The sequence below is a fragment of the Ambystoma mexicanum genome, chromosome 10 (assembly GCF_040938575.1).
Source record: "Ambystoma mexicanum isolate Mex_15411 chromosome 10, UKY_AmexF1_1, whole genome shotgun sequence".
Classification (NCBI taxonomy): domain Eukaryota; kingdom Metazoa; phylum Chordata; class Amphibia; order Caudata; family Ambystomatidae; genus Ambystoma; species Ambystoma mexicanum.
The window spans coordinates 1,026,503,835-1,026,518,222 of NC_090932.1; the positions used below are offsets into that span (position 1 = coordinate 1,026,503,835).

Sequence of the window (14,388 nt, forward strand, 5' to 3'; positions counted from 1 at the left end):
TAAACCTTGCCGCTGCCAGGGGACTGTGCCAAACATATTGCACCCTTCATCAGTACCCTCATCAATGCCTCATTCTCCACATGCTCAATGCCAACCAGCCTAAAGGATGCTTGGGTCCTTCCTTTGCTGAAAAAAACCTACACTAGACTTGGCCATCCCAACAAACTACCGGCCAATCACCACATTCCCCTTCCTCCTTAAAATCCTGGATTGTGCGACATACCTACAGACTCAGCTATACCTGGAATCTAATAACCTCTTAGGTCTGTGCCAATCCGGATTCTGACCAGGCTATGACACCGAATTTGCTTTGCTGGATCTCAAAACAACAACTGGACGAGATCAAAGAGGTCTACAACTCAGCCCTTCTCCTTCTGCTTGACCTGTTGGCAGTCTTTGATTTTGTGGACCACCAAATTCTGTGTGAAGACCTAGCCTTGGAAGCTCATTTCTCTCCCGAAGCTATCTCCTGGATCTATTCCTTTCTGACCGACAGATCTATGAGAGTGTTCTCAGCCAATGCCGCTGCCCCCCATACTCCCATCACCTGCGGTGTCCCCCAAGGCTTGTGTGTCTCCCCTACCAGTTACAATATTTTTACCAAACCCCAATTTGTCTTGTTAGAGGTCTCCTATGCCAACTACGGTGATGACACACAGATCCTCCTACCTCTCACCGGAAACTACTCCACTGACTCCAACACTCTGCATTCAGTCTACCAAACCATCCAGGCCTGGATGGCCTCCAACCTTCTTTGCCTCAATGAGAACAAGACTGAAATTCTCTTGGTCGGCTCACAAATCTTACTCAGCAAACTTGACCAAGCTTACAAATTCTTCACCGGTGATGGCATCACCATCCTAGTATGCAGTGATGTCAAGACCTGGGCGTAAATAAAGATGCTAGCTACCCTGTCTCTAACAAGACAGGTCAACGCTATTGTAACGTCTGTTGCTCACACCACCAAGTTAACTAATGCCTGCAGACCCTGTCTACTGACAGTTGCCTCACCATTGGCCGTGCACTTATTGGCTCTAGACTGGATTATTGTAATGCTTTATTTTCAGGCACCTCCACTCGAAACATTAACAAACTCCAGGTCATTCAGAACATCAGATTTTGTGGTCAACATCCCGAGGCGCAAGCATATTTCAGCCGCTAGAAGAAGTGCGCATTGGCTACCGATTCACAAGCGCATTCTTTTCAAAACATTAGCCATCACTCACAAACACCTTTTGAACACTGCCCCCAGATCCTCTCTCAAAAACTATAAAAAGCGCAATCATCAAGAACCTCCCATACTCACTGACTTATCACAACAAGTTTCAGACTAAAACCGTGGGGGATGAGCTTCACGTTCTTCACCTCCAAGAACTGGAACTCTCTACCCTTGAATCTAAGATCAGAACAATCTTACTGGACCTTTCCGAAAACTTAAGACATTGCTGTTCTCCCAGAGCTTGACCGCTGCCTGAGCCATTTACCAGGTCTATGAAAAGAAATTGTATGTTGTCTCACTTACTGCTCCAATTCTATAACCAGCGCCTTCATGCCTCTGGCTTTATAGCACTTAATAAATGCATAAACAAATAAATGAATAATCATGGAGTGGCATGAATTCTCGGTCACCCCAGTAACCTGCTTCTCTTCCCTGGGCTTACCGGGTCATTTGAATGCCTCTTGCAGCTGTTTGTTGCTTCTCCAGGCAGCCCGCTGACTCAGCGTGCGTCCCGTTAGCCACTGGAGCTTTGTCACATTTGGTTCCCCTCTGCGCGGCTCCCACTGTCTCTGACACAGGTGGCCAGTCCTCTGCCACTCGGCTTCCCTTCGCACGGTAGCAATCTGCTTCGGTTTTGCTTTTCCTGGTGAGCTCTGACATAGCTTGCTGCTCGGTCTCCTCGCTGCTCCATTCAGCTTCTGTGGGTCTCTCTCTCTCCGTCTTTCTGCCAGCAATTTAAACTTCACAGCAGCTCAAAGCAACTTCTAAAGACAAGAACACTTTGTACGCTTATAGGCTCTATCATCTTTATGGCTCTGTTCCTCTTTCTCGTCTCAGTAGTGGTTACAGTATCTTCAGTATCATGTTGTGGAAGCTGACAATGGATCTCAATGGGAGTAATCAGCACTGCTCCCTGCCTCTTCCTCATCTTAGTTATCAACATATCACTATCTGTTGGATGTTAGGGATTGTATGAAGCAGACATAACAGCGGTTTGAGGGAGAGGGTTACAATAGGCAATTAACACATGAGGAAGAGGAGGAGTATCCCTGAAAGGAAAAGGGGGACATGTGTTTTCCTTCAATGATGTCTTGTCTTCCCCTTGAGGGTTTCCTCCCCCCCCATGTCGCCCTCCCTCATATAGCCACCCCCAGGGTCAGGATCAGGTAGCAGCTCCCGTCTCCAAGATCACATGGGAAGATGCCACGCCCGAGAAAGAAGTAATGACATTCTCAGATTCATCACACCTTCCAATCGCTCCCCTGGCATGCAAGTGCTTACCCCACATCACAATTTCAATTGGCTATAAATGTATGCAAATGAATGCAGATGCTAACAGTCAAATGCTTTATGTTAATTGCAGCGCCTTCGTTAACTGTGAAGCCCCGGCGCCGTTTAAAGTCTGTGTCCTGTCTGTCCAGCCACAGCTCTGTAGGTCAGCCAGGTCGAGTTAACATAGCCGAAAATGTTGAGGTTGGAGGGCATAGAGCCTGATCAGCTCAATAGTGTTGCGCCACTGACTGGGCGTGTGACTGTGCAGTCGTGGTTCATGACAGCTCTTTTTGGAATGGAAGCTCCCTATAACTCTGCAGCAGCAACCTGCAAAATGAAAGAAAATAAAACAGGCAGAATAAACAGAGAAATACAGACAGTTGGTAGCCATCACCACTGCGCCAATATGCAGATGGGAGGAAATTTAAAATGTGCATGCTGCCTTATAAATTCCCATAGTTAATGCCCACCCTTCCGTGGTATGGAGTTGCATCCAACTCCACCCCGTCCCAAATTCCCTTTTAACCATGATATACTGGTCAACCTTTTGTTTTAAATGGATAATGTGTTGTTAGGCTATAACACAGTCTACCTGTGGAGCCGGTGGTTCGCTACCAGGGATACATTATTTACAATAGTATATACATATGTACAGTTCAGTTCCAGATACTCTTAGAGGTATATACAGTTGGACAAGACAGGGACTGGACAAGGGGCACACCCACCGGCCATCCTCACTCACTCACAGCTTGGATCTGTCACTCTTGAAACTCTCACCAGAAGCACACACCAACATGCCACCAAGCTGTCAGACATTCACTCCTGAACATTCTACAATAGCACAGATGGCTGGTGGACAGACAAGACCACATATACATCACAACAACACCTTTTCAAATGAAAAGGAGGGTGAAAAATGAAGATTTCACATTTGTGGGTGAAATGCCCATTGACACCTACGTCTGGGGAGAGAACCGATGCTACGGGGGTGTAAGCCGCCAAAAACAGGGGGTGTAAGCCACCAAAAGCGGGCGAATTGACAGTGTGCTATTGTTGTTTCCTAGACCACATTCTAAACCAGGACGACGGGGAGAGCAGCAGCAACTGAAATGTCATGTTAATGTTAAAGGACATTTGTACCGCGCACTATCACCACCGGAGTCGTCCCCTGGCGGCTCTGAAAGAGGAAGGGAGGGGGGGTTTAGTGGGAAGAAGCTGGAAAAGTGCAAGAGAGCAGTGATGTGCTGTTGGCGGCCTCAGCCCGGTGGGTCCGTTGGCTGGGCCTGTGGTGTATTCGGCCGGTAGTCGCTGTGTACTGTTTGAGCCTATGTGAGTTTTTTGGTTTTGTTGTTGCAGTGTAGTGAAGTTTGTGCAGCTTGTTGTGCTGAAGGTTTGTGGTTGTGTTTGGTTTGGGGTTTGAGAGGTGTATGCAGAGGGGGGATTGTTAGTGCATTGGTTAATTGGCATCTTTATCCTTAATTTGAGTTGCTGTGTTTACGTAATCTCCCCAGGTGGGGTCGGGGAGCACCCTTCTGCCTCTGTTCTGATCTGGATCCGTCAGGGCTTCAATCCAATGTTTGACTGTCTTGCGCTCAAATTTGAACGTAATCCCTCTCAGCTTCTTCCCAGGCCATATCCCCAACATCCCCCCTGGCCGCTCCCAAACCAAAGATGAGCTATTGCACACTTTAGTCTCGGCTAACTACACTCTCTCCACACCTACTCTCTCGGTAGCTTCTCTCCATCACTCTCCACGCTCCCGGGACGTCCTATGCCCTTTCACCTGGCCCTGCCCTCATCTATCAAGGACTCGCCCGTCCCATCTTCCACCGATCCGACCCTCGCTTCCCCAGCGGCACGTCCGGGCTTCTGGTGTCTCCTCCTCCAGGCTCTCCTCTGACCTCCCCGCCCCCTCGTCAGCGGTGGGCGGGTTTCAGTCGTGTCACTTCCTGTTTCCTCGGGACCGGCCGGCTAGCGCTGTTTCTTCCCGGAGCGTCCTGTTTATACCTATTGCCTCTCCCTGGCACACACCAGAGTCAGACTGCGGCGGCTACGTGAGCTCTAGACTTCTCCCTTCCGCGCAGGCCTCTCTGATGGATTTCACATAGCGGCGGCCCCGGCCACCCAGTCATGGCCTCTGTTCCTGCCCCGGGACTGTGCTGCTGCCGCCGCCGGAGCCTGGTGCCCCCCGTTTCCCCGGGGCCCGCTTTCTCCGGCCCCACACTGCCAGCAGACGTGGCCTCGGCTTCTAGCTTCCATCTTTTCAAGCTGCGGCATTTCCACCTGGGGCTGGAGCTGCGCCCAGAGGCCCGGGAGCTGGCCGGGGTGCTGGTGCTGGAGCTCAGCGCCCTACAAGCTTCCCCCTGCGCCCTGGTGCTGGACTCTCACCCCGCTATCAGCGTACAAGCTGTGCGATGCCGGATGGGGGCTGCCCGGGAGCAGCCCCTGCCCCGCTTCCCTCGTCCCACCCTGCGGGCTCGGGTGGGGTCTGCTCCCTTAAGTGTCAGCTCTTTGGTTGACCCTTGCTCACTTTCAAGTGGTCACTGTCGTTCTCCCGTCCCCACCAATAGCCAGAGCTCCTCGTCTGCCACTTTCAGCAGGAATTGCCCCTCCCCGGCTTTCGCAGTCATAAAATGCCCCTCACCTGCTACCTCAAATAGAAGTTGCTGCTCACCTGCTCCCCCCAACATGAATTGCTCCTCATCCGCCCTTGCAAGGCACCCCTCCTCTGCCCCCTCCAGCAGTTGTCCGATATCTGAAAACTACAGTGCCTCTGATGCCAAGTCTTGCACCTCATTTGCAACTTCCAGCACATCTTGTCCTTCATCTGACTCCTACAGCATTTCCTGTCTGTCACCTTCCAACGTTAGTCCTTCCTGCCAATCTACAGCCCAATCCACTGTCACTTCGTTTGTCTCGTCCTCGCTGCCAGTTTGTACATCATCTGGCATTGTCCTACCTTCTGACTCTTCCACCCTTCTCTCCCCAGAGTCAACCCTACGGTCGTTTAACTCTACCACTTCCACCCCACTCTCCGCCATCTCCAAAGACTGCACCCCATTTTCTCCTGTTGCTTTGGGCCCATTTCCTTCTGCTCAAGGTGGTTTTGAAGATCTCTGTGCAATGTCATCCGACAACCCCTACCATTCTTTAGCCAGCAACCCCATTTTGGCTGGCTCAGACTGGCATGGTGCTACCTTTGATGAACCCACAGATGCCTCCTCGCACTCCTCGTCATCTTGCCCGCTACCCTTCAGAGTGGATGCCTTCACAGACTATGGTTCAGCGCTTATAATTTCTGTGCCAGCAGCTCTGCAGCCACATGAGCACTTTCAGGTCATCATTCAGTACACTGCCAGCGATGGCCCTGCGGTGAGCATTTGGTACAGGGTGTCATCTTCGACAAGGTTTCCCCTAACTGGTATATGATCTACTTCACAGCAATGATTTGAGTGGAGACAATTTCTATGTATTTATCTAAAACAAGTGAATTTGTGGCCTCCACTTTGCAGGTTACTGTCAGATTGCTAACACTTTTAGGCCATTATAACCATTATCGAGCATTCTCCTAGGCAAAACCTGTTTTTCATTAGTACTTGTTTACTTCTATGAAAAGCAATGGGGCTTTTCCTGGCTGACTACGGTAGCAGGAGTGTACATAACCGTTACTCACAAATCTCGATCCTTCACCCATGGCGAGTCACTGATAAAACAGTTACATGGAGTTACCGCTTCTGAGTTAAAACTGCCATGGTACATGGTCTACCGTAATTACTGATTATAGAGTAGGGTGAGATGAGCTACCTGCGGATTATGTTAGATTTTTAAGTAGTCAAGGAGATCTGCGTGTGGACTTTAATGCCCTGTCGTGGGGTGCTTCTGGTGTTGGCTCAAGTCGTTTAACTCTTCTCATGGCACAATCCTGGAGCAGTTTTATGCTCCCCCTTTACCTACTCTGGTGTTCACTGAAACTTTAGTTAAACACTATCACTTGTGACATAGTCTCAGCTTCTCATCAAAAGGACATCTAGGGGATTGATCATGCGAATAGGTGGTGTCCGAGCCTGGGCTGATTGTCACTATCAACTAAGGTAGCTTGTCCTTTGTTGTCTAACTGGTTGACAAGGAAAATAGTTTATGCCCTCAGTATTCAAAGATCGTAGTCAGTCGGAGGCAGAGATAAGTAGACACGAATTCCTTTGTATAATAGTCAATAACGTAACCTTTTGTAATCAGATTTTTGGGTGGTATGCACTGTAAATGTCACTGTCATCGTTTTTTTCCTGGCAGATAATTGACATCAATCATCTTTTGCACTGTAGGTTTCTCAGTGGCAACCTGGTCATTTTATGTTCTGGCTTGATGCAGCACTACTCTGGCTTTGTTGGCATCGGAATTCTGAGACTGAAGTTTGATTTCTCTCAGCAAACGCTACTTGGAAATACTTTGTCGACTGTTGTGAGCAGAGGTGTCCTGCCTCAATGTTTTTAAGGTGATGGTTGTACACATGCAAAAGTAATTGGTCTTAAATGCATTTGACTCGGTATCCGCCTTGATCGGAAGCAATGACCTTGCGGTGACTGCAAGAGGTAAACCGTGACTGGTTGTTTCAGATTTATGTAATCTTTGAAAAAAGACCTATGCTGAAACTTTGCAATATCTGTCGATGTTTTATTTTAGCACTGGAGTCCAGTGTGTGCCTTTAGGTGATGTGCAGACCTTTTCCCTTTAGGTTAGATTCTAGGTTGGCGGAGACTAGTGTAGCCAAGTCCATGTTATTGGCAGGTGAAACATGACTGGCTTAATTTTATATTATTAAATTAGAATTGAGCCGGTTGAGGCTCTGACTGACTGCTTGTATCCCCATTAATAGACTTTGACTAGTCAGTATGTTAGAGGCCCCTGATCTGTCAGTTATGTCCACAATGATATCAATATGCAGGAGATGGTTATGGCTGCTATTGGCATTGGTTAATGCACGAAACATTGCACTTGGCTCTGTCCTCTCTGGTTATCTGTTTATTAAGCCACACCTTTTTGTTTAAGCGATTGGTTTCTGGAAACATCCTTTTTGCTCATCTTTTAATTGTCCTGTTTGAAGAAGCTTGGTCTAATGAAGAGATCAGTTGCTCAAATGATTGGGCGAGTATAGAAGCTATTTGTTTTTCTCCCTGTGTGCCTTGGCACTTAACGTGAGTCCATGCTTAGTCTTGCTCTGCAGATGTTTTCTATGGGAAAGCTGGGTTCTTGGTGTTCAGTGTATGCATTGTCTCTTGACCTTTTTAAGAAATATGATTTTCCACTCTAGTATGTGCCCGAATGAGTGAGTGTGTCTCATCTGTTCTCACACTGACCTGAGATGAAATAATCTAGCAAAACGGACTTGTGTGGGCAAGACGCATTTAAGATGAGAGAAATAACACCCCTGTCCTTCACAGTATCTACCAGATGAACTAGAAAACATTGCAATTCACTGAATGCCATCTATAAAGAAATATGAACCAAACCTACCGTTTCTTACTGGCCGGTAATACGCTGATTCAATGTAAAGTGAACGATAATCACTGATAGACGGCTGCTTTATTAGTCACTTGTTAGGCGCAAATACTGTTTCAAAGTGCACCATCATTAAAATGAAGAAAGCCAATCACACTAGTCATTGGCTAGTGATAATTGACTATTGGCAACTAAGAAATGGTGTTGCTGTGTATATGCAGGTAATTGAGGAGGCGAGCGACATTTTATGAATGTTTTTTTTTTCTCCCTTCATGTCAAAGTTCATGAATTGCCTACTCTATTATGCAATCCATCTGTGATCAGGCCTTGTTTGAACGCATTAGTGGTGTATGAAACGTGCTGGAGGTTAGGTGCAGAAAGCATTCTCAAAACGGAGTAAGTAAAGTTGATCAGAATACCTCCTGTTGTAAAGCCCTCCTCTGCTCTTCAACTATGTTTGCACTATAAACAATACAATAAATCTGCACTGGTGGCAGAGTTTGGTGAAATTTCATTGAGTCTACTGCTCAAATGCAGCATTGGTGTGAGTAAGCGAAACAGTCGGTGACCGAAGCCCAATTGCTGAAGGACAAACTGATCGGTTTTGTGGTGAAGGGCCGTTCCTTGAATAATTTTTGATGACGCTTAAGCTTTAACCCCTTAAGTGCCAAGGACGAGTATGCTCGTCCTTTTTGCATAGACTTGCGTAATTTAAACCAAGCGAGATGAGAACATGTTTTGGGGGGAGGGGAGGCGGTATTGGGTATTTATAATGCGCCTATACACAATGTGTTTCGAGGTGCATCAAGACAAGGGTGGGGGAACAGGGAGGACAAATAAGAAACAATTCTACTAGTCCTCGTGACACTCAGATCATGCAAGTGTTTTGTTTTTGGGGCATGTGTGGCTACCCTAGAAATCACTTACCAAACCACACAGACCAAAAGTTCTTAGACTCGGGGAGACAATCCACACTCAGGCCAATAGTTTGAATATAATTGGCTCTTTACAGGCCCTTTATTCACATAAACAATATAAACGTACACATAACACAATAAATGAATACGGTCATTTATACGTCACCACATACATCAATAAGAAAGAATAAAAACTGCTTTGTAGTTACCCTGTTTCCTCGCTTTCCAGCTGCACGGTGAAGGGTTTATCAGGTCTGGGGTCCACCTTTTTTGTGTTCTTCAGGAAGTATGCATGTTAGTTCCAGTGGCATGGTTCCTGAGGTTAGCAAGGTGTTTGAATAACAAAGTAAAAGGTGGGATCAGAAAAGGAAGGCCATTTTGCATTGCATTTGTCATTTTGTCTGATATCTACTTTGGACATGTCAGCATGTAAATCAAATTCTGTTTGTGGGCAACGATAAATGATTGCAGTGGTGCAAAGCCTTTGGCCATCTTTTGCGAACATTTGATGGTTGTATGCCAATTATCAGGGAGAGTTGTTCTTGAGGTGCGTGTTTCCTCTGTATTTTAATCAAGAGGATGTTGATTTAGTTTTTTCTGTAAAGTAGGAAATGAGTTAACAGTTGCATTAGGGAAATGCATTACTTTCTCAGATTCTACATAGTTCATGAAATAATTGGCTGATTCGGAGATCTGAGTGTTTAAGTGGGGCTTGGGCCACAGCAATGTGTCTTTGTTCCCCTGTACGTGCATGAGGCTTGCTGTTTGGTTTGCCGGGAAGTTGTCAAGAGGAGAGGGCCGCCAAATGCAGGTTGGGTGGTGTTGAACAGAGGCAGCAGGATGGATTTTGCATCACCCTTCTATTAGGTAAAGCACGTTATCAGATGCAAGAATGACCATGTCTGTCCCTTGCTCCAAGTGTCTTCTTTCTTGTGTACTGCAATCACTCCCTGGAATGGTATGTATCTGCTACAGGACATCTTTGATGGCCCTTACAGCGCTCCATTCTCTAAGACTTCACCATCTTTTGAACAGATATTCCTTTTTCTTGTTAATGGCGCATTCCACATATAGTGAGAATTGTTTTTCCTGTCTTGCATGGCTTGGTGTTTTTTAACATAGCTCTTGAGCTATGACGCACTGCATTCACGGATTGTTGAACAATTGTGAAATGTATGTAAGGGAAAATTATTCTAACATTTTAGCAAACAGTTTATTTGTGATATACCGAAGTTTGGGGGAATTACTGTGAGGTCAGTAACACATTTATATAATTTATACTCCTATTAGATCTAGGGATGTAACGGTATAACGGTATACCGTTAAAGATACAGTGAACCACTTAATTGAACAATAATAACCGTCACATTGTTTATACCGTTCATACCGTTAAGTGTGCTTTTCAACCTGATTTGGAAAGGCTGCAGTAAGCAATTGCTGCGCAGTCTTGGTTTTGCACTGTTGGATGTGCCGTCTGCCAAGTAGTTTCAGTTGGAGCAGTTTTTAATGCCATTCCATAAACCACACGTGCCTTACACAAAATCAATATGTTAGCAATAGGAAGAATAGATACAGTGCCAAGAAGGAAAAGGGTTTACTTTGGGGTGGCGGCTTTGGGGTTTATATAGTTATAATGGATAATGTTCTCTAAACATATGGCAATGGGGGATTTCGCTGGTTCTATCATTGAATTTACATATAATAAGTCACACTGCGACATTAACTCATCTCTGTGGGAGAGAGAGAGAGAGAGAACAAGCGTATACTACCATCACCCTCCATTGATCTGTGGCATGCAGGTTATCAAGATGGCAACATGTTCATCTTCACCAGTAGCCAGTGGGGGAGCAAAAAGCCTAAATGACCACTTAAGAAAAGCTATTCAGTTTGCTTTGCCAGTTGCAGCAGGCCTCCACCCCACCCCCTCCTCTCCACACGTGTGTTTGTGTTTGGTGGAAGCAAGGCATTTCAGTGGAAAGTATGTTGAAAAGCCCAATTCTGGCCCTGGGTGCCTGGTTTTGTTTGTGATGATACATCTGTCAATTTATGACCTTTTAGAAAATAGTTGTTAAGATTAGTTAACTCCACCTGCTATACCGCGATAACCATGATATACCGTCATTTGGCAAGAAGGTTATCGTACCGTCATAAAACGAATACCGTCACACCCCTAATTAGATCAATTGAACAGAGCAACAAACTACTGAGTTGTAATCAAAACTTTATTTATAGTCCTAAAATAAAATGTGGTGTGGTTAATGCATTTCAGTCTTGCATGTGCATTGATCATACAATTAAAGTAAATTAGCCAATACGTGTTTCATTCAGTGAACTTGCTCAGGGCCTGAAATAATTTGTATTCCATCTCATACTATTATTTTGAAAAGTGTGTGCCAACTTTACTTTCCTAAAATGTAGCCACTTCATTCTTAGCATGAAACACATAAACGAAATGAATAATTGACAAAAGCCAGAGAAAAAAACAGAGCATTTTTGACTAATTGTTAGCTGGTGACACCAAACAGGTGAAATATACAAAGTTAATCAAGTAAAGGTATTTATCCTTTTTAGTTTTTGTCACAAACCGACTTGCCACTGAGGACCATAAGGCCAGAGAAGGATAAGTCTCCTATTGCAGGGGGACTTTCCTCCCGAGCGTGCAGCCTTCGCAATGTAAAAGAAAAAACGCACTATGGTTAGGGGCTCGGGTGAAAAGGTGGGAGGGAGATAGCCTGAACCACTCCCAGGCTGTAGGAAGGAAAGAACAAGAAAATCCAACAATTATGTACCTGTCACCCAAGGACATCAAGGCCCTCCTCCGGTTACCACAATTCCCTTGTCCCTGAATGCGAAATCCAAAACGCTGAGGTACCTAAAGGCTAACAATATCTCCTACCAGCAGCAACACCCTGTACAGTCCATAGACCAGGAAAACCACCCAACTGTGTGTGTTGGCAAGCTGACGCAAGGAGTCAAACGCAAGGACCTATACACGGACGGAAAGAGGATGGAAACCAAGGAGAAGATAATAGAGAGGTGAATATTAAGCAATGTGCCAACCCTTGCATAGTCTTAAAATGCTAAAGTTATGCTAAATTCACTAATTACTCTTCAGCTGCAATAACCCAACATACACTGCTATTTACAGGTATAAAATATGTAACATACGTAGTCTGGTAAAGTGTGCTAAGTCTTGGATTAATTATACAAAACTCACAAGTATGATCCGTTTTATTCTCAGATTTGCTAGAATACCTTTTTTTAAATGTACACATTGTGTCCAATACTACACTTTCTATTGTCTGATTTGTCAATATGCCGACATTGACCTAATGGAGCATATGCATATGTTTCATCCACATGGGTCTTTCTCAAGGCACAACATACATTATATTGTCACAATTTCATCAAGGTTCATACAATTTACATTGTTTTCTCAAACAAGAATGTTCTCCGCATACATTAGATCAAGGTTCACTTCATCTTGATCTAAGGTTAACCAATTTCCTCTTGTACATTAGTTCCAAAGAGTATTTTCATTGAAAATGGTTAGCTCCACAATTTACTTTTTCATGCCACCAGTAAACGTACACGAAGCTTGCGAAGCACACTTCCTTCCCAGAGGCATATCGGATCAGTCCCTCCTCCCCCCCCCCCCCCTCCATAATAACAATCAAAACCAATAGATCAGCTCCCCAGCCCAACTGGCGACTGAAAAGCTACTATTTGGGATTCCCTGAATTGGTAGAACATATCCAAAAGGTCACTGAATCATATTTTGAGATGAACACTGGCTCTGTAGACAGCCCAGTGACAGTATGGGAAGCACTCGAGGCGGTGCTCGGAGGCAAAATTATATCCTGGATCACATCACATAAGGAAAAACACCTACAAACAATACACGCAGCTGAAGCACAAGTACAAAAAGCTGAGAGCACCCACCTGACTCTCGACCAACCAGAAACACACCGGGCACTACAACTAGCACAAAACAATTGCAACACATAGCCTTAGATAATGCAAAACAGGCGCACATAGCGATGCGGGCAAGGCTGTACAAAACGGGAGACAAGGCAGGAAAATTACTGGCATGGCTGAAGCACAGAGATATGGGCCATACTCCAGTTGGGAAGCTGACGATAGCAGAATCGGCGCCACTAGTGGCAGACCATGAGATAGCAGAAGGCTTTGCAGCTTACTACGCAGAGCTGCATAGAACTCCATCCTTATCGTTTGCTGCTGACATCCTGGAAGAAATTACCCTCCCCACCCTAACCACACAACAGTTTGACTTACTAGAACAAGAAATTACAGAAGAGGAAATAACCCTAGCTATGTCGGACCTCCAATCAGGCAAAACCCCAGGTCCAATTGAAATGTGGAAAAAGATGGGGACGAGTGTGATTTCCCCACACTTGTTGTGCCTCTTTCAGTACTCGCACTCGCAAGGTTGTCTGCCCCAGACCTAAGGAGAGCCACGATAATAGTACTTGCCAAAAGCAGATAAACCACCTGATAGATGCAGCTCCTATAGGCCCATATCTCTTATAAATAGTGAGGCCAAACTACTAGCGAGTCTTGGCCAACCGACTACAACTAGTTATACACTCGTTGGTACACCCGGACCAATGTGGCTTTATGCCTCAGAGGTCCACTAGACAGAACATATACAGATTACACACAGGGCTAGAAAAGCTACCTGAGCTTCGAGGCCACTTGGCCCTACTCGCTGTAGAATTCGAAAAAGCTTTCGACTCTGTCTATTGGGAAGGAATCTGGGAAATTATGCAACGCATGGTCATAGAACCGTACTTCATAAACTGGGTTAAACTGCTATATAACTCCCCGGAGGCAGTGACTAAGGTGAATAGGCACGTTTCATACCCCTTTAAGTTAGGTAAAGGAACAAGACAGGGCTGTGTCTGTCCCCTATCGGCCTTAATCATTGCGTTGGCAATTGAACCTCTGGCAATCCTACTAAGATCCACACAAACATGGAGTGGCTTTGACTGGTCAAATGGGTGGGAAGACAAGGTGTCCTTGTATGCGGATGACCTGTTGATATATTTGAAAGGCCCTCAGAAATCCTGCCCGATTGTGACACGTTTATTAAATAATTATAGCATGTTTAGCGGTCTCCGTGTCAACTGGTCCGAGTCCATATTGTTTCCACTGGGACATGCAGACAACATAGTGCCAGACAATTGCCCTTACCGTGTGGAAAAAGAGCAATTCAGGTACCTAGGCATACAGATCACGGGTAAACTAATGGACTACGTGACTAGAAACTTGCAACCACTGGTGGTAAGCCTCAAAGAAGACGTCCGACACTGGACGTCCCTACCATTGACACTACTAGGTCGTGCAGCACTCTTCAAGATGATAGCCCTCCCTCGCTTTATCTACATAATGCAAAACGCTCCATTATCCATAGCGCCTAGTGAATTTCATAAAATAGACCAAACACTTAGGAAACTGCTATGG

General features: G+C 45.6%; 1 protein-coding gene and 1 long non-coding RNA gene across 2 annotated transcripts in view; one reads left to right on the forward strand and one right to left on the reverse strand.

Moving 5' to 3' along the window:
* Positions 1 to 2,552: 2,552 nt before the first annotated feature.
* Positions 2,553 to 4,430, reverse strand: LOC138491954 (uncharacterized). Its single transcript, XR_011276111.1, has 2 exons — positions 4,215 to 4,430; positions 2,553 to 2,818 (listed from the first exon to the last, which is right to left on the reverse strand). It is a non-coding gene; the product is annotated as an uncharacterized lncRNA (long non-coding RNA).
* An 18-nt stretch (positions 4,431 to 4,448) lies between these two features.
* Positions 4,449 to 14,388, forward strand: part of RNPEPL1 (arginyl aminopeptidase like 1) — a 422,807-nt gene continuing 412,867 nt past the window's right edge. Inside the window, exon 1 of the mRNA XM_069618841.1 lies at positions 4,449 to 5,863. Within this exon, the coding sequence (XP_069474942.1) occupies positions 4,622 to 5,863 (1,242 nt within the window). The 5' untranslated portion in view covers positions 4,449 to 4,621. The remainder of the gene's footprint in view (positions 5,864 to 14,388) is intronic.